The sequence below is a fragment of the Rhamphochromis sp. 'chilingali' genome (genome assembly GCF_963969265.1).
Source record: "Rhamphochromis sp. 'chilingali' genome assembly, chromosome: 8".
Taxonomy (NCBI): Eukaryota; Metazoa; Chordata; class Actinopteri; order Cichliformes; family Cichlidae; genus Rhamphochromis; species Rhamphochromis sp. 'chilingali'.
In genome coordinates this window covers 38,728,290-38,749,902 of record NC_137935.1, presented here as the reverse complement: position 1 = coordinate 38,749,902, position 21,613 = coordinate 38,728,290, and the positions used below count along the sequence as shown (strand labels likewise).

Sequence of the window (21,613 nt, the reverse complement as noted above, 5' to 3'; positions counted from 1 at the left end):
CCACTGGATTTCTGAAGACTGAACAACCAACCCATCAACCAAAGGACATCCAGAAGGCGCAGCTACACCCGAACAAGCTGGATGTTGAGTCTCCACTCTCGTGTTTACAGAAAAAAGTGGCTTTGGTATGAGTCTGTTATGATTAATGGTTATATAAGCTGTAAATATCTAGCTGTGCATGTATTCATAATTAATTTGGGCTGCAGTTAAATTTACAGAGGACATTACACCATCACTTTCCAAACCAGTTGCAGGTCTTAGGGTTGACCAAGACTGTCTTTGGTTGGTTAAAGCCTCACCAAGTCAGTCAGAGAGTTCCCTAATTTTGAACCATCAAATGTAAGAAGTTCATCAGTTGTCTGCTTTGAGTATGAAAAACAAAACTTGTGACTGGTCCTGATGGGAGTGCACTCGGATTAAACATGAGTGGGCTGAACGTGGACACTTTCCCCAAGTACCCACCTTTCCCTCTATAAGCAGTGCTATTTAAGAGAGCAGGCACAATATTTTGCCGAGAGTTCTCCAAACCCCCTCAGTACTGCCAAATAGGAAGCTCACATTGTGACAAAGAGTGTAAGCTATGCCAGCGGCCTCCACTTCCAAAGTTAATGATGGAAAGAATCTCCCTCTCTACATCACCCCCCTCTTTCTCAGAGGTTAAGGGTAGACGAATAATCACTCATTTGTGAGTAAAAAGCGAGGGAGCTGAGTGTGCTGCATAAACATTTTCCCGGATGTAATTTTCTCTGCCGGTCTTTTGGCTTTTCCCAGTAGGACAGAGCCCAACGCCCAGGAGGAAATCGTTTAGGCTCCATAAGTGCCAAATTGTATCCTGGTTTTCCAGAGTTTTCCTGCCTGTTCTGGCTCAAGGCCTTTCCTGTGGTAAGATTGCGCCCTGTTATGCGTATGTGGGTATGAATGTAAGTGTGCCACGAGCACTGGCTTCAGGCTTTGGCTCAGGATGACAATCCCCATTTCCATGTTGCAGACATTAGAAAGAAATCAGAAATAGGAAATAAAGAAAGGAGAAACGTGGAACTTGAGTGAGAAGTTCCCACTTCCTCGGGCGCCTTTTTATTCACCGAGCTGTATCTGCACACATGACACAAAGCCTGAGAATCTGTTTGTTCTGTGTTTTTTACATTTTGTGGCCTTGTGTGTCATCAGCGAGTTCTTACATGGGTGTGTTTGTTCATGCGTGTCTACCATGTGTTCCTGATTTGGAGAGAAAAACTTCTTACTGCTTCATTAAGTCACATTTGTTTATCAGACATTGAACAACACAGCTGCTGTACTTAAAAAAAAAAAAAACAGGAAGAAGAAGAAAAAAGATTTAGGTTAAAAGCAAATAAAATCAAGAAGCTAGGCATCTTAGTATTTCACAGGTTTCTGTGACCTCATTCGTTTCCACATTTTTTCACTTTCAATCGCTAAAGATGCCGTAGAGCTTCATGAGCTGGGATATGCTCGATTTTAGCCAAAATATCACAGACACCTCTTGAACTGCTTATATGAATTTTGCACCAGTTGCATCAGCGATCGTGCAGTTCTTGCCCATATACTTCCTACACTAACTGACTCTGTGCTTTATTTTGCTTTTTGGCCATTGTTTAAAAGGTGCTACATGAGGCATAAAACAATAACATGTCAGTGACAAATGAACTGCATGCAACCTAAAGCAGTATGCTGTTGAAAAGACTGGTAGACTATATAGTTTCACTAGTAATGTCAGTGCCAGTGTTTCAGTAAATTAAGCACACATTTCCCCATAAAGCCTGCTGCTTCCTGCAGTGAAGAGGATGTTGGTTATTCAGTCAAAAGTTTCCTCTTTAACGGTTTAAATATGTTGGAAATTATTTTGCCATCAGCTTTTGATAACAGTTGCAGTTTGAGAATTTTGTTAAGTTTGTCCTGGAAAACAACTTTGAGCTGGAAAGAGTCTGCAGGGCACAAGCAGTTCAAGCTGTTTCTCTGAGGCTGAACAGATCAGACTCCAGCGTTGGTTACAGCTGTCTGAAGACATGCTGGTAAATATCGAGTAAACCATTATTAGATTTCTTCAGTTTAAAAACTTATATTAGATTTTAGATCCACTGAGATGGTTAAAATGAGAAGTAAGACAACACTTAACTTGCCAGTAATCAACAGATGCAGTCAAGTTTCAGGTTAGGGGCAAGGTTAGGGCTACTTACCACTGTGACATACCTGTGAGAAGTGGTTTTGACTGAAAATAGTAGCTCAGTAAACTGATAAGCAAAGACACGACATATGACATCCAACAGAAGACATGTGTAACAAGGCTTTGCACGCCTGAAGTAAACACAGGTTTATTAAAAAGACTAAAATAGGTTTGGATCATTTCTGGGGGGAAAAGGAAATTTTACTGAAAAGAGAGCAGAGCAGAAAAAGACATGAATAATCATACATGCACACCTACACACCAACACAAATGCATTGTTGAGTTAGGCCCACTGGTTGAGGAATTTCTCTGAACCCTGAGAAGAAGGAGACGGGAACAGACAGAACACAATTAACAGCGGTTTGTCACAACTTTGGACCTGGGAGTGTGCATCTAAAGGTCATGTGTATGTGGGAGTGTGGGTCTGTGGGCATTCACAGTGTGTGACACTTGCCTCCCATACAGCTCATTTATTGGATTAGTGCAAGACTGACCAGTGGGGATGTGGCTGGCCGGCGCCAGGGCCCGCTCTGAGACTCTGGAGCCTAGTTAGCTGTGATGCTAAGCTAACCCCTCACTCCCAACACCTCAGGGGGGCAGCGCCACTGCTGTAGGGAGGAAAGGGTGCTTGTTAATGGGGCTGAGGTGCCATGCTTGCAGGCCTGTCCTTGAGGGGAGGAGGATGGGAGGCAAGGATGGACTAATTATAAAGGAAAGCCCCAATTACAAGAAGAGGAAGACAGGGGATTGGAGGCGTACTGGAGGGAAGGATGGAAACACCACAGTGGAAGCCAGGCGTGGAAATGCCAAGACTAGCTGCCAGTGACAAGAACCCCTCACACACACACACACACACACACACACACACACACACCAGACAATGTACCTTCTGAGGTGCCGCCTGTCTCCTTTTCTTGTCTTTGCTGAGGGATAATTGTACTAAGTGTGTTTGTTAGCCCAGTGGCTGATGGCACACATGCACGCACACATGAACACACACAACATCGAGTATACAAACGCACAGAGCCAGTTAAAGAATAAGAGCTTCACCGCTGCTGTTGATGGCAAGCACCAGTAACTTGCACACACGTGTCCTTTCCACTCTTACATGTATGAGAGTGGTTCAAATGATAATTCGGCCGCAAACAGCACACAGACACACAAACCTGCAGTACACACCACATGCATACACCCAGGCGGTTGACCTCATACTGTATTGCCGAGCAGCTCTCCCGTACAAGCGTGGGTTTCATTGGAAACACATGTCCAGAGTGTGCATATGTGCTTGGTGTGCAGCGAGCTCTCTCCGTACGTGTTATGCTTCTGAATACATTTCCGGCCTCGGCTGAAAACCATGCTGGCATTTTCACTCAATCTCAGGCGCCCTATATGGAGCACGCCCGCACATTTATTTATACATACACAAATCAGGCCTCCAGTTTACCTTCAAATGTTGTCCTGTGGTATTGACAACATGGCTGTGAGACGTTTTTAAAACGGGCTTACAAAAAAAGGTGGCATCCGGGGAAGTAGATAGGATAAAAGTCTTACATAGGAGTGATGTGACAGATATGCATGATAGTGGTCAAAGTATAACCACAAAAAGAGTAACTGACTTGCTGGTTGCACGTTTCTGTTCACAGAGTCATTCTGCCTCCTCAGTTTCTGCTTATTACTTGCCTTGATATTTTGAATATGCTGGCAGTTAAAGTCTATATTGCCCGATGCTATTAGCATTTTTTATAGTCAAATGCACATGTTGATGCTGGAAAAAGTAAGCAAGCAAAAGCATTGTCTGCTCCCCTTAATTTTACACTTAGAAGCTTCTAAAACCAAATTTGGGTGACTGGAAAGAAACTGAGCTTGAAACCAGGGATACCAAAACGATGTTATCCATCAAGCTGACGGGGGCAGATCTAATCTTTAATAACAGGCCAGCACTGGTGCCAGAAATTGGTTCAAACCATCGAACTTAATGTCTCGAGCATGCAGGCTCTGTAATTCAGACACTGTTGTCTGACTGGGGGAGAAAGCTAATGAAAAGAAAAGCAGGAAAATAGACTGAGTGAGAGAGGGATGGATGTAGAGAGCTGTTCACATCTGGAGTCTTTCCTCTTGTCATCAGATAGATGGATGTTAACTTACAGTGCAGTGGAAACAACAGCTTCCTGTGCTGCTGATAACAGCACTGGAGCGACTTACAAGAAGTGAGATGGAAGAAGTAGTCAGTGAAGGAGTGAAACATGAACAGGGGATGGCTGATGATGAAAGCTTTCAAAACTACAAAGACGGGGGAAAAAACTCTGAGAGGAGGAGGAGATAAGAGAGAATATGGCAGTGGACAGCTAACGTTGCAGCACAGACAAAATAGCAAGCAGACGGTTTTTCAATTCTGCTGAAATACCTGCTCAGTCTGGCAACGCGCACACAGACAGCGACACACACTCCCTCTGTCTAAACATGTCCGACAAACTAGACAAACAGCAAGAAAAGAACAAAGGGAAGCAGCTCTGTCTAAGAAAGCTGTCACTTTGCCTCTGCCGTGATCTTCGGTAAAAGATGCAAGGCTCTGCAGCCACAACATGCCAACATGCACTAGTGCTGCCACTACTGCTGCCCATCACTTAGGCCATCTCTGTGTCTAAATATGTGCGCGTTGGTGTATGACAGAGACAGATGTGTGTGCTTCCTGTCTCAGCCTCTTTTCCCCATCACTTGTTTCTCTGGAGATGGTTGTTTTGCTGATGCACATTTTCTGTCTATTCCTAAAAAATAACAATGAGTCACAGAAGAGACATCTGCAATATATTTGAGCGGAAAGTGCTAATGAATCAAGATGCTTTAGGAGAAACTGGGAAAACAGAACCGAAATAACCACCCCAGAGGTGAAGTAGCGCTGTTTTCACCACAAAAAAAGTTCAGTTGCTGGCCAGAAAAAGCTCGCCATCCCGAAACTGACCTGAAAACAAACTTAGTTTAAAATGCTTCCTGTGGTATCCAATTGTTTAAAAAAGAATTAGTAAAAAAAACAAACAAAGATATTTTCCTGAAAGAATATACACTGCCGGTCAAAAGTTTTAGAACACCTAAATTTTTACAGTTATTTATTGCAATTCAGAAGTCCAATGATTAGCTTGAAATGGTACAAAGGTAAATGGTGAACTGCCAGAGGTTAAAAAATAAGTTAAGGTTACACAAAACTGAAAAATAATGTACATTTCAGACTTCAGGCCAAAGTGTCAGTTTCCTTCACCATCAAAAGGCACTCAGAAACAGAGTTAATAGGCAGCTCACAGGACAACAGCTTCAAGCACAGCTTAATAGTGGTCATAGTGAGCAAGTCTCAGTTTCAACTGTGAGGAGAAGACTTGGAGCTGCAGGTTTGACAGGACGAGTTGCAGCAAGAAAGCCAGACGCCAGAATAAGACAAAGAGGCTTGTCTGGGCCATGAAACACCACCATTGGACTACTGAAGACTGGAAGAAGGTTTTATGGACTGATGGATCAAAATGTGAAATCTTCTGTTCATCACACAGGATCTTTGTACGGCTTCGAGTAGGTGAAAGGATGATTCCACAGTGTGTGGCATCAACTGTCAAACACGGAGGAGGAAGTGTGATGGTCTGGATCCTGGGTCGGTGACTTGTTCAGAGAGAGAGGCACCCTGAACCAAAACTGCTACCACAGCATTCAGCAGCACCGTGCAGGAGCCTCTGGTATGGACCCAAAACACAAGTCCAAGCTCTGCCAGAACTACCTCAGGAAAAAAGAACAAGATGGTGAGCTTGGAAACATGGAGTGTCCAGCACAGTCTCCAGACTTAAACTGGACAGAAGGGTGAAAGCAACAAAACCTGCAAGGTCCACATTTATGGGAACTTCTGCTACAGATATGGGAACTTTGTGACGGGTCAGTTCAGCTGTTATATCTGCCAAAGGTGATGAGTCGAAAGGTTAGAATACATTTTATAATTGCTTATTTTGCACTATGCTTTCATTTCAGTGCAATGAGACATTAAACTGCATAATATTCAATTTTTAAAAATTGAAAAATTGGGGTGTTCTAAAACTTTTGACACACACACACATTTATTTATTTATTTATTTATTAAAAGAAAAAAGAATAAGACGCTGCACAAAGGCACTTTCCTGTTTTTTCTTGGCCTTTTTAAAACACAGTCCAAATGAATTTCAACGTCCACCCACCTTCTCTGTATTAGTGCAGAGGCAGAATTATAATATGATTTGCATGAACTGGGCTTTTAACATAGAAGATGAAAAGGAAAAGAAAACAAGTGCTGACTCCTTAAGCTCACACATACGCAGTGCTGTGAGTAAAGACAACTTTGTTTTAATTTACAATCACTCTCTCTTCCATTTCCCTTCTCTCTCTATCACAGGCACACACAGAGTGAGAGACAGACAGGAAGTTGAGGAGGAATTCCCAAGCGGACATTTCTCACGTTCCTGCAGTGATTGGAAACACACTCTAGTAAAATGGTGGCAGGACATAATTTCCAGGTGAGGAGAGAAAGGCAGTAACCTCTTCCCCTCTCCCTTCAACCCCCCTAACCATAGCACAAACAATATCCTCCTTGATATTATCCACACACACACACACACACACACACACACACACACACACACACACACACACACACACACACACACACCACTTGTTGTCACCTGGAGGGGGTTGGTCTATAGCTTTATAGCATCAATACACAATGGCTTCCTCTGTGGCTCAGCAGAAGCAGGTGAGCAGATAGTATCTAAGTGAATGTGCGCTCACACACACGTTTCCATACATCCTTGCACGCGCACACACACACGGACGATGAGAAAACCACACACACCTGCTGAGGAAATGAGCCTGTAGTAGTTCTCCACCTGGTCAGCCCTGAGGTGCCACCGAGAAAAACAAAAGGAAGGAAAGAGGCAATGAAGATAAAGGGAAAAGAGGGACTTGTGAAACAGGCTTTTGTAAAGCCAACGGACGGCTTTTGTTTCCAGCCAAAGCAGGTGACATTAAATATTTTGATTGAACAGGTATCGAGCTTTACATTAGATGTAAAAAAAAAAAAAAAAAAGATCGAGTTCTCTGCTTATTGACGGTTTCATTCAAAAAGATTCTGAAACACTGCACAGAAAAACATTCTGTACTTATGTACATGTGGATGACTGTTCAGTTAACTCGGTACATTTATGTTTTTCTTACTGATCACATATTTGGCTTTCAAGCTGAGAGCTGCAGTTACTAACATTGCCAGCAAAGAGATGCTAACTAGCGTACTTGCAAACATATTAACCAGAAGTAAAGATTAGCTGTGGCTAGTGCGGTTGAGAGCTGGTTTCACTTTTGAATGGACAGCTCCATCGCATCTGTGCAAAGCACCAAGTCCATGGCACCTAACTGGTCTGTAAACTTCCAACTCAGCATTTTTCCTGACCCACGGAGGCCCCGGACACACCCCAAACCCACAGGACCCAGAGGATCCACCACCAAAAACCAGAAACCACAGAATACCTGTTGAGGTGCCATGTCCATGCTCTATCAGGTCAGAGCTTTTTGGCAGCACGTGGGTGACCTACCCTACATTAAGCAGGCGGTTTTAATATTGTTTGTCTTCAAGACAGGGTGAGGGGATTCTCTTGTTTTCCTCTATTTAGTAAAGTCTTGACATACTGGAGAGTCTCAGGTGCAGAGAAACCACTTAGAGCTTGTTAACCTTATAACGCAATACGAAGGGATACATCATTCTACAGTTGCAAGTAGAGAAGTGGTGTGTGTGTGTGTGTGTGTGTGTGTGTGTGTGTGTGTGTGTGTGTGTGTGTGTGTGTGTGTGTGTGTGTGTGTGTGATGTAGAGACAGTCTGAACATTTGTGACATGAGTCAGATGCTGAGGGAGTCGGATGCATATGCTGCTGAGTGCATCTCCCCTTCTATTCATTTTTTACCACACTTGCCAGCGAGGCTGAGCAGCTCATTGTAATTATCTCTGTGTATGAAAGTGTGCATGCAGGAAAGTGTGTGTACCCACATTAGATGTGATGCGATGCATTAGGCATTTCTGATGCTTAGGTGTAAAAAATCCTATTACAGCAAGCAGGACGGCGGATCGATACCTTACGGGATCTAGAGTAATGTGCTGTGTGTGTGTGTGTGTGCGTGTGTGTGTGTGTGTGTTGATGTGTGAGCGAGGAAGTGTTTTAACACCTCTCAGAGGTGGATTAGTGCGCGACAGCATGGAGACACTGTCAGAGGCGGTTAGTGTCAGAGAGCGGAAGAGGAAAGTGCAGAGGGAGAAAGATGGAAAGAAGGGAAGGGAAAAAGGAACAGATGGAGAGAAAGAAAGTAATGAGGGCGAAGAGAGAAAAAGATGTGTCACTTCTGATGACAATGCGCTGTGTTTGTCCCCAGTGATTTTGGGTGGAGGGGCAGATGTAAAAATAAACAGAGGGGGGCCGTGGAGCTGTGCCACGTTAAAGAGCTATACTGTAATCCACGCACTTGGCAATATGTAAAGATCACAAACTTATGCAATCACACTGAACTCTGTAAACTGAAGTGTCATTCTTCTAAAAATGGAGAAATCACATGACAGTGGGATGAGCAGGCGACCGTACGCCGTATGACTGAGAGCGAAAGTCTTCACTGTACCTATACAACAAAGCCAAATAAAGACCCGAAAAAGAGTGAAAAATCACTAAAGAGTGAAAAAGGAAAGAGGTACTGCACTGTCACATTATATGATCCTACAGAACATTATTTTAAGTTAAAGAAAATCTGAGGAGGATTTTAAAGATCATTCATGGGAGAAGGTGACAGTGTGACAGGTGAAAATAGCTGTTGAATTTATGTCTTATTACAAATATTTGGAAATAGTCTGAATTTATTTGGAGTACATTTCAGTATTATATTGTTAATTTTCACGTGATTATCTGTGGGTAAAAAAAACAGAGTCAAAAACAAAAATGATCATTTAAAGAGGCAAAAATAACGTCGACAGATGTGTTTGGATTGCTCATTTAATTAGTAATAATGTAAAATATGACAGCAGTAAATTCACATTTTAATTTAATTCTTTAAGATAAATGTGTCCATTTATGAAGCCATTGTTAGATAATATTGATAAAGAATCTTTAACTTTTTTTCCTTAAATATTCCTGGAAGTTTTCTGAAAATAAATCTTGAATTGACACCAACTAATGGTGAGAGATCAAGCATGACAGATAGTTAGCTACCTGCAGTGGAGGTTACAGTAACATGTTACTGTAATCAGGTTACATTATTTCAGTAATGCAGTTATGTAACACATTGTACTATATTCTGTAATTAGATTACAGTTACTGTATGTCATTATTTGCGTTACAAAGTTTCTTTAGTTATGTGAGCTTCAGGTGGATAAAAAGAAAACATCAAACAAACTTTTTTCCCCCTCCATGTGGTACAATGGAGGGGAAAAAATTTCAATGAGAGGATGAAAATTAAAGGATTATTCTATTCTAAATGGTGGAGCGGTACAACGAAATAACATTTGAGGAGTGGAGATATGGAAATTACTTTTTTTTTTTATTGCATCCAGGACAAAAGCAACTGTATTATGCTAACACAACGTTGGCTCTCTGCAAGCACGTGTGCAGACAGCATGCTAAAGCAAAGCTAGCCAAGAACCCAGAGCCGGCTTTGTGTTGTTGGCTTTGTATTCATACCTCCATACGTAAGAAAGATTATACATGTGTCCTCATTAGGGCAGAGATTTACGTTGGAGTTGGAGTTCAGGCCATTTTACGGAGTAATGGGGAAGTAATGTAACAAGTAGTGTAAGGGATTACTATCTTCGACGAGTAACGTACTACATTACTTTTAAAAAAGTAACAAGAAATGTGCAATACATTACTTTTCGTGATGAACGACCCCAACTTTGGCCACCTGTAAGTTGTAAAGTAGTGCACGGATGTTCAACTCATATACCTGAGTGGGCTAGTCAGTGTTAGCAGGTAAGCTGTTTGAAAACATTAACCACATAAAAACCAGGTCATGCTCTGTTTTCATTCTCCAAATCAAAGGACGTCACCTCGTTAACTGTACACTGAGATAACACTGGCCTTATTTTTTCAACAATCTCTGATGGACTAGATATGACGGTCTTTTTTCTCATGACCGCTGTCTTGTTTCTAACGATCTAAGGCAGAACTAAGCTAAATGACAGTAAAGGAAGCAGAGAGCATCGCCTGTGTATGTGGCTAACAACTAGTCAGACTGCTGATTTGACATACTTGTTCCATAACTGCTTCCAATTTACTCCAAAAGGAAAAAATATACTTTCTTCATGATCTACAGACATGCACTTGCTTTTGGCATTATTCTTGTTGCAAATGGCAATTTCATCTCATCTGCATGTGCATATGGCTGTCTGGGTGTAATAACACTCAAAATCCTGCTCATACAAGCCCATAAAGATGACAGTGATTAGCGCCTGTGAGGATTAAAGTGTGTGTGAGGTCACGGTACGGATGTTCCATTACTTCCCCTTCACATCTTGGAAGTTGCGGTAAGCCCCGCAGACGGAGGGCTGGGCAGCCTGGCAGGGTGCCCATCACAGATTGAGGTCATGGGAATGGAAGGGTGGCACCAACAGCAACCCCCGCCCCTCGCCACTCACACCGCTGCCCTGTAACAAGCAAATGTGTCATACATGTGTTTGCGACTGTTTTCACGCTGTGGATGAACGTCAACATGTTCCTCTGTATCAGCAGCTGCTGGACACACACACACAGACACACACGCACACGGAGACACGCGTGCAAAAACCACATGGACAGACATCAGCTGTTGCCAAGCTGAATTTAAAACAGATCTATATGTTCCACTACAGTATTAGAGGTGCTACACACAATAATACAAACACTGGGAAAGACACGACATGATCACACACACCAACACGGCTTCTCTCAGTTTGCAACACACACACGTGCACGCACACACTCGAGTGGGTAGGCAGTAGGGTGAACGCGTGGCAGATGCCCGACACATTGGTGTCCGTTCAGTCACTATAAAAAGCAGCTGCTCAGTCTTCACTGCCCTCTGGCACTGCACCACAAACACACACACACACGCGCACAGGCACACATGCACTTGCTGTGTAGCTCTAATGCTGGAGGGCATTTCATCTCTCGCAGATTAAAAGTGCTGCAGCACAAAAACACCCAGAGAGAGAAAGAGAGATAAGAGCAGCACAAAAACCTGATCAGCACTCACCCATATCAATCCTCGTCACACCCTGATCTCTCTCAGTCACACACGCACAATCGCCATAAATCTCTGCATGCGTCCCACCCCCGCCGTCCCCAAACACTCACAAACGTGCGTTTAACTCGGAACATTTCCTGAAGATTTAAAGCGAGGGAATATTAAATCTCAGAGAACATATAAAGACTAAGAAAATGGTAAAACAGGGTCAAATAGAGCAACTCAACACTTATGTAAGACACATTTTCTTTCAAATAAACTTAGTGCCAGTTACAGGAACATTTTGCACAGCTTTTCTGTTACATATTAGAAAGATATTCAAAGAATTCCAAGACCAGCAGGTGAACAACATGCAAATGTAACACTTTTGTTACTTGTTTTAACCCGGCTCTCTTTTCTTTCCGATTTTCCAGCAGATCATTTTTCTTCCTCTTTCTCTTCCTGATAAAAGCTCAGCGTTTCCCCTCCACCTGATTGCCGGTGATGACAAAATCAAACAAGCAGCGGTGATGACTGCTGAGATTGGCTGTTGTGTGCTGTCACCAGCCACAGGTCACCAAAGACACCCTGAGGCAACAGACAGGATGGGTGGAGGGGCAGAGTGGCAGCGAGGTGACAAAGGTGCCTATTGAGGAAAATAAAATCAGAAGAGGAGGGGAGTGGTGGGGGGTTCCCGGGAAATGAGGGTATTTGTCTTTAAGGAAGAGATCGGGTGGCCGGGCATCTTTCTGGCCTTCGTGATCACTGTTGTCAGCGCGACCGTTATAGTACAAAAATACAAGGGCCCTTTATGAGGCTGGAAGGTAATTGTGGGGTATAGGTTACTGGGGTATGTGTATTAGAAAAGGAAAGAGACAGAATACCACGACACAGGTGCCTGCTCTTTTAAATGGCTGCTCAAGTATGAAGAGGAGAGAGAAAGACGACAGACAAAGTGTGTGTGAGTAGGTTTGTGTGTGTATTTTAGGGGGAAACAAACCTCTATCCTTGTCTTTCATGCCGTCACTCACAGCCCGCTCTTGCTTCCTAATCCTGTATCGGCGAAAACAATGACACCGGGAACACCCCCTATCGCCTCAGGGTGGTGCTAATGGTGGTAGAGAGGTGGAGGGTCACCAAGACAACAGGACACTGTGCTGGCGGGGTAAACGGATGCATGCATGGATGCTGAAACTGACATAAAAGCTGACTGAAACGCTCTAGTGTTTGTGTCTGTTTCAGTTTATGTGCAACATTCACATTTCCTGTTTGAATTTTTGTTTTCATTTAAAGGTTTCAGAGATATCTGAGACAACTCAGGGGCCGAACCACTGTGAGCAGCGGTGAGCACTGACACCTCACAGCAAGAAGGTCACGGGTTCGGCTCCATCCACTGGCTTGGGCCTTTCTATATTATATTCTGGCTTCACTTCCATTCAGACGCATGCTTGTTTGATGAATTAATGACTCTAAATTGTCTAAAATGTCTCTCTTTCTCTGTGTTGGCCATGTGATTGAACGGAGACCTATCCAGGGTGTAGCCCATCTCGTGCCATGGCACATGGGTAGACCCCAGCCAAGAACAGCACTCAAAGACCATTTGAGTAATATCCTTTGTAAAAAACATGGACGCAGACAATGATGTCATGTGTCACAACACCTACTAGCTCCTGTTTTCAGTGTTGACTGAAACGGCCAAAGAGGCTAAAAGCATCAACATTTGGATGAGAAGGTGGCATTAAGCATCTATAGGAACCAAATGGACATGTTATACAAAGAGATGATATCAAAGCAAAGTATGGCTGCAGAGGCTCAAACTCAGAGGTGTCAGGGGTACAGCCCATTAAACCAGATGTTCTCCCTCTTCAACAAGTTAATGGATAATTGCTTAATTACTTTGTGTCGTATGAACAGCTGTGAGGGAGGTTTTTATCAGTAGGAAAAGCTCTAACACTTATATAATGCATTTACTACAACTCTGAGGTTTAAGGCCTGGATGAGTTTGAAACCTTTTGAAAACCTTTTAAAAATATAAAAGCGGGAGTCTCTACTATCATTGAAATGCAGCTCTGTCTCTCCGTGTACCTGGGCTGTGCCGCTACGCTTGCTGTCTTTGGAACGTCTGCCCCCCTTCCTTTTTTAATATAATGGTATGATCCCAGTCGGTCTTTGCATGTGGTTCCACCCCCGCCTGCATGGATTCTCAGCAAAGCTTAAAATTCAGCTCCCACATACTGAATGTTAATAATTGACAAATAAAAATATCTTACGGGACCCGCTCTAACTGTTTCATACAGGCTGAAAACAATTCTTTAAAACTGGGGCTTTTTAACGTAGGAGACTATGGGGACTGAGTCAGTTTTGGAACAATCATCTCAACAACACAGGAGGTAATGACAGGAACATTTATGGCCAGAAATGACCACAGATTTCAAGCAGCTATAGAAGTGACCCTCGCTCTCACAGCATTGAGTCCTTAGATCTAAGAAAAGACAATGACAGGAACTAGACCTAGGATCCAGATTTAGGGAGGTGGTGCTCAGAGGTGGGAATCAGAGTGTGTTCAGGTTCTAAATAGTTGGAGAATTAAAAAAAAAGACTCATGAGTACCAAAAGCAATTCTACTGTTGGAGGCAATACAGATCTGAATGAAGAGTTTAATCTCATTGATGTTTTTTTTCTTTTTGTGTTAGTAATGAACTTACTGTACAAAGGGAAATGTGTTTCCATACAATCATATTTGTTCCTTTGGTAGAGAATTTGAAGTTTGTATAAAATAATAAATAGACAGGTAATGTAGAGGAAAGGAACAGCACACACACACACACACACACACACACACACACACACACACACACACACACACACACACAGCAGTGGTAGCTTAGCTGTGAAAACCTGGGGTGGGTGTGTCTAACGCTGACCCCTCACTGATTGATTTGATTGGTGGACTACCACACTAGTTAAATTACAACAAGGATGAACTTTCAGTATACATGTCTATATATGCAAGACACACTCTGAAGAAATTTAGAGTGTAGCTTTGGAAATTACTGTAAAGCTTGAAACTGTGACCAAGAATGCATCGTCTATTTGAGCATTTTAGTATTCCACACTGGTCTGAGAATCTGACCTAAGTGTATCACAAACATACAGCAAACCCAGTGCCAAAGTCCAGCAGTGCTCTGAAGTGTATTCAGCTTTCTCTGATAAGGCAGCTTCATCATGTCCTGCCTGTTTAGCTCTGCCGCCAGCTAACACACTATCACTGATTCACCACCACAGATAATACACACAGACGCGCACACACGCAGATGAAAAACAGTGAGGCAGAGGCGCGGCGACAAAGATGACGAACAAAAACAACAAAATGGCTGATGCCACAGACGGGCCTTTTGTTGTTGTTGTTTCCTGTTGTGGAGCAGGGTGGCTTTCTTTACAGAGTCAAAACACAACTACAGTCGTGTGGACGGGAACTGGGAGATTTATCAGTGCATGAACATGCGCGCACACACAGGTAAAGATTAAACAGACTCTTTCAGTCTTGCGGTGTTATCTGTTTTTCTGGTCTGTCTCCTTTTCTTTCTTTTTAGATATGACCTCCTGGGCCACAAAACGCCACTGTGTAGTCTAGCTGGGATTGAGGCTGTCTTTAAACACACATATCCCCCCAGCAAGGCTTGGGGTGCAGATAGGGCGCATTGATACCAGCTACACGTTGCTCCTGTGTTTTGCAGCTGGTGGAAAGTGAGACAGCAGCGTTGCTGTCGTGCTCCCGTGTCCCCTCCTTAAGAGAGACATGCTGGATCAAGAAGTCACACTGTACATCACTTTCTCTGTGTGTGTGCGTGAGCGTGTCCCATGCAGACGGCGTCCCATCACCTCAGGGAAGACAGAGATAAGCAGAGTGTATGGGCTGAGATAAGATGCGAGCAGACACTGGGGAGACTGACTGACTGTAAGTGAGTCACTGTAGGAAGAGCTGCAGCTTTATGGTCTTGCTGGGCCTGAGGACTCTCACAGACACTGTTGCAGTTTCACAGAAATGGCTCGAAAACATGACAGAATTCCTGCCAGTGTGGCAAATATTACTCAAAAGAATGGCAATGTATGGCACATACATCGGTTTCACACTATTTCCTAGGCTACAAACGTGTCAATTAACATGCTTTTGCATGTCATATATTACACGTGAAGGTAAGTTCACATGTAATAAACACGCACTCCAGAAACAAAGCTCTGCTGTATATGAAACTGAACAACAAGACTGACACACTTTAAGGTTTGTTTCTGATGTGATGACAACTGATATGACGGCACACAAGCACACGTGTCCTGCATATCTCACATGTGACACAGAACAGCAGCGCATTAGCAAAAACATTAGTATTAAATAGGGCTGCACGATTAATCGTTAGAAAATCGCGATCTCGATTCATACTTATGTGCGATCTCATTTCCAAATGACAACAATTAAAAAAAAAACAAAAAAAACCGACGACGATTGTACCGCATTTTGATCCGGGACGTAATCTGCATGAAAACAAGCGCTCACTCGTCCTGCTCAACAAATGACGAGGGCGGAGCCTTATACCACGTGATACAGAAGCTGTGCCGTGTGATGCTAAAATTAGCAGGAAAAAACAACGGAGAGCACGTCAGGGATGACGAGAAAGTGACAGGAGAAAATCCGTCCCGGTCAACCACCCAAACATCAATAACGGGAACCTTATACAGCGCTTCCCTACACCCGTCGAACTCCCGCAGGCACAAAGACATCACGGAGGCTATCACTTATCACCTGACCAAAGATATGGCTCCATCAACACTGTGCAAAACGAGGGATTTAGGAAAACGATCAACACCCTAGACAAACGCTACACAGTGCCGTCCCCCAACTATTTTTCTGTTGTTGCACTACCTGCTCTATACACGCAGCGTCGAGCAGCGGTGGAGACCGAATCTCAAGCAGTACAACGACAAAATGTGAGACATTTGTTGTTTTTATGTTTATTTATTGTTTTTATGTTCAGTCTCAACTGTTACGAAGTTGATGTGCAGTTAATAAGTGCAATAAATATTTATACTGGAAAAGAAAATCGTGAGAGAATCGTGATCTCAATTCTAAGCAAAAAAATCGTGATTCTCATTTTATGCAAAATCGTGCAGCCCTCGTATTAAATAAATAAATATTTTTTAAAGTCTGATAAGATTTAAAGATTATTGTTAGCAAGTATCAGAACACATTTTAGAATCCAGAGTAACTGTATGATGTTACAGCACCAGTTTAAACAGACATAACTAAGTGGACAGAACCATACACTAACCAAAGATAGACATCATTAATATTTGTGTCAGAATAAAGATGAATGCATGCTGACCGCAGCTCCTATAACACACCTGATGGAACTGTAAACCAACAGCAACAAGTGGCTGGGTTCCAGCCCAAATCTATTATGTAAACTATGTTGCTGTCAGATTATTGTTTGTTTTCATTAAACCAGATGCTCCTATAGTTGGCTGACAGGGTATACCTGGTAAAACAGCTGACTACCTGGTTTGTATTTCAGTACATCAAGAAGAAACACTACCCACGTGTTTTTCACAGTGGCCATGCTCTGAACTATACATCACCATCAGCCTTAATGCAGATTTTGGAAAATATATTTATTTCTGCTCTAAAGTTTGGGATTTCAGCACGGGAGTCTACGGGGGCTGGCTCAGCCAACTGCAGTCACGTTGATGACATGACTGGTCTTAACAAACTGCACACTGGCACATTATTTGTCTTCATCTTAAAGTCGATAAATGTTGCTAATGTTCAAGTTAAAACTGAATTGTAGCAGTTTTCATCAGCTTTCTCTGTATTCTTGTAACCACGGTTGCAAATACTCACTTTTAAAATGATCTGAAGTCACTTAGATAAACTGTCTGCACCTTCAACCAAAGTTCTGCCACACGCATTCAAGTTTTGCAGAGGGTGAGACCAAAGTGATGTGCGTCTGTGATAATGGCGGCGCCATGGCAGTGGCAGGACACAACCCCAAACCCACACACACAGACACTGATAAGCATCACCTCCATCCCTCGGCCTGGCTCTGTCCTGTCTCTCTCTGCTCTGAAGCAGTGAGAGAGCACAGAAAACACAGAGGACGCTGGCTGGAGATGGCTGAAGGAAGAAGATGAGCAGAGGTGGAAGCAGAGATGTCACCATATCAGAAATGTCGTTGTCAGTACAGGTAGAATTTCACATTCCCCACATTCAAAATCACCCTACACACTGCCTGCATATTCCCTTTTACGAATCAATATCATCCCTTAATAACTGCTTTAAGTCCTCGGTGCATACGCGGCATCTTCAGAATTTTTGCATCGAACGGTTCTGGTGACGTCCCTCTGTCAAAGTGAAAGACACGTAACGCTCTGAAGATCACAGCAGAGCTGCCTCACCAATGAAACTGAAAGGTTATCCAATGCTTTTGTTTTATCACCACAAAAACTGCAAATATGTAAACAAATAAGCACATCAGAGGATGTAAATGAACATTTACCTCAACAGTTTATCATAGAGCCTGCGTGAATGAGCTTCAAGAGCCACAAAGACTCAATAAGAAAGACATCTGTAATGTGTTTCAGTATTATAAATCACAAGGTTTATAATTTATTTCATTATTAAATAATTAAATAAATACCAAAATTCCAAGCAGTGAAGACAGACGATAAATCAGTGTGGGTACTATAAACACAGACTAATATATTTGTGTATGTCAAACTTAATTTGCCTCCTCTTTAAACATTTCAGCGTAATCTTTGGATTTCATTATATTGTTTAATTTATTATAAATGTACAATTAATCATTGTGAAACAGCTTTAACCATTAATAATTACATTACTGAAAAAAAGATTTGTTCTTCATAATCTGTGAAGTGGAATTTAATTCTATCAAATCTACATGTTAACAAAATAGTCGGGTACCTTCTGTTTTTCTTTTCTTTAAAACACGATATTACAGCCGAATGTGTGGGATTTGTTTTGTAACATGTATTTAAATAATGTAAATACAGGTTATGGGTGAATGGCAGAAAGTGGTCATGTTAAATAGCAAAGACAAACACGGTAAATAAATAATGGTCAAACCGCATCTACGTGAATCGGTTCATAAAGCACCTCTGTTGAAAAGCAAAGGCTGGACGACAAAAGACGTGCAATCAGATGTGTAAAACTATTTGTGACACACCTTCTTGTGACACCCGTCGCAAATATTTCTTGACGCCTGACTGAGCGAGCGGTGGCTGTGTGTCAGTGTGAGGGCAGATCAGATGAATGAAACTCTGTCACAAGACGCAGCAGATAATGCCACAGATGCCACAGACGCTTCTCTATCTCCTTTATCAAACGCAGAACAACAGGATATAATGTCACGCAATAAAGGATGATTCCTTGAACCCACTGGCAGTAGGACCAGGCTCACAAACACACTTTCGCAATGCCTGTGTTGAGAGTAAAAGACATATTTTACAGGAAATCCTCTGAGTGGGATTGGATTATCAAACATCATAACCAGATTAAAGCAGCCATGCTATTAAAGATCACTTGGAGTCAAATCAATCCTGTCAAATAGCTAATAGACTTTGCAAGCCTATTCAGACACACTGTCACACAGTGCATATAAATACACTGGAATACAACAGCAATGCCAGAGAACATCTATAGCTGTGTATGGTGGGATGTAGCAGAAGTGCAGATTAAGAGTGTAAAAGGCTTTGCACTCCTAATCCACCTGGATGGGATTGTTCAGCTGTTATTCAATAACAGAGCGAATCTCTTTGCAGATATGGTCATAAACATGACTATCGTGCAGTTAGCTGGGTTAGGCTAATTGGCAGCTCGAAACTGCCCGTAGGTGTGAATGCGTGTCTGTGCATCAGACTGGTGACCCGTCCAGGGTGTACCCTGGGATAGGCTCCAGCCCCACGCCCCTGACAAGGATGAGTGGAGAGGGGCATGAGTGGATGGTGTTTTTTAAAATGATTTATATCCTTTCGTGTTACACCTTGGAAACGTGTCTGTCATAAACCTTGAAGCAAAGAAATGATTACCTGTTACTTCTATTAGTATGCACCTCTTCAAAAAAGCACAGTTATTTTGGGACACTTACTTTATAATTGCAACCAGGAATGTTACAGCACTTTAGCCCACTTATAGACATTTTTTGTGTTTTTTGTGTTCGTCTAGTTTATACCATAAACCTAACTGCTTAAATGTGTAAATAAATTAAAGAGAAAGAAGTAAGTGAATAAAGTGTTTTTTAAATTCTAATGAATTTTTACATTTTCAATTTCTATGGCCTATAAAAATGCGTCTCATTGCCAAGACGTCACAAAAGAAACATCTCATGATAAAACCAGTGAGCTCTAAGTTGTTGCAAAACATACTGATAGTTGTAGAAGAATTTCTAAGGCTACGTTCACTCTGCAGGTCTTAAAGCTCAATTCCGATTTTTTGATCAAATCCGATGTTTTTGTCTGCTCGTTCACACTACAGATAAAATGCGACAGCAAACGCACTCTAGTGTGAACGCTCAAAGCGGCGCATGCACAAAAGAAGACGTCACACACAACGCGCTCTGTTTAGACCCAGAGCAACAGTATTGTTTGACTGATGGCCTTAATCTAAAGACTTCGGACTTTACGTTTCCCAATTTTTGCTTTAAGTTATTTTGTTATTTACATAATAATGTAAATAACCTAATAATGATCCTGATTGCTGTTTTAGAGGAGCGGTGCTTCTAGCTGCAGATTTCTGTCAGAATCTGCAGATTATACAGTACAAAAAAATGTTCACGTTTCTCCAACATTGTCTTCCCAACAGTTTCACTGACATCTACACGGGATGGCCAGGAAGCGTTCACAATGTCTTCTCCGGAGCAGATAATTGGCATCTGTCTTGTGTCAGTGACATAAAAGACGGATTTAATGCGACATGACCATCAAACAGCAGTCGCTTTCTGAAACATCAGATATGTATCGGATTCAGCACCAGGTCGGATTTGAAAATATCGGATTTGTGCCGTTCACACTGTCAGACCATGATCGGATATGGGTCGCATAGGGTCAAAAAAATCGGATTTGATGCGCTTTCGCCTGCAGTGTGAACGTAGCCTAAGGTGTCAGTGGGGCTATAATCCAGAAATGGAAATCCCTTTCACCTTAAACTGGTGCTCATTTCAAACAGGAAGGAAAACAATTATCAGAAGAGTTGTCCAAGAAGCAAGGATCACTTCTGGAGAGCAACAGAAAGACCTGGAATCAGCAGGTACAAGTGATTAAAAAAATAAATAAATAATGCACTCAACCACCATGGCCTTTATGAACACTCACCACACTCGGTGGGTTAAGAAAAAGCATGCTGAAAGCAGGTTTAAAGGTTGCTGACCAACATTTAGACACGGCTGTGAAATACAAGGTCAAAAGGCGCTGCGCATATCACCCCCAAAACACAAAAAAACCTGCTGCCATCCACCAGGATGATGACGAGGAAACGTCGAGGAGACTCAGTACAGCTGTTATTGCTAATTGAAACTCTATGGAATGAACTAAAGCTCAGAGTTTATGGGGAGGACCCACGAAGACTTTTTGTGTGGAAGACGAACCTGAGCAACTAGTTTTTTCATATTGGACATCACCAACAAAAGCTTTTGTATCAAGTGTATAAACATACACTTTTTCTGTGTCATTTTTCATTATTAGACATAACTGTCGATTTGATAGGTTTTAACATCTGCATGAATGTGTGAAGTACAGAAGACAGAGCGGAAACAATGTAACAGCCTCAGCTGATATAACTGATGGGAACAAGATACAACGCATTTAACAACTTCACACCTCAGCAAAGTATCTGCAGTAAAACAATGAAAGAGAAGAAGCAAAGGTGTACCGCAAAACAGAAGAGGGGATGTTTAAAGTTTCTTACCTGATCCTGCATCCATGATGTTGGACTGGCCACGACGATCAGCCACCAACCGCGATGAGCCGGGCATGCTGACAGGCTCTGAACGTACTGGCTGGATCCTAAAAATGTTTGTTATGCATCCGTTAATACACACACTCACACACGCGCACACATAAAGAACACACATCCACTGGGATCCAGATGCTTATTTAACTGGATCTGGTCTGTTGTTTCAGTGATTAAGTATAAAG

At 42.4% G+C, this 21,613-nt stretch overlaps 1 protein-coding gene across 3 annotated transcripts in view; it reads right to left on the bottom strand.

The window, feature by feature from the left end:
- Positions 1–21,613, bottom strand: part of bcas3 (BCAS3 microtubule associated cell migration factor) — a 318,948-nt gene that overhangs the window by 188,554 nt on the left and 108,781 nt on the right. For all 3 annotated transcript variants that reach the window (XM_080889011.1, XM_080889012.1, XM_080889013.1), the window contains exon 22: positions 21,384–21,481. In XM_080889011.1, the coding sequence (XP_080745137.1) occupies positions 21,384–21,481 (98 nt within the window). The remainder of the gene's footprint in view (positions 1–21,383; positions 21,482–21,613) is intronic.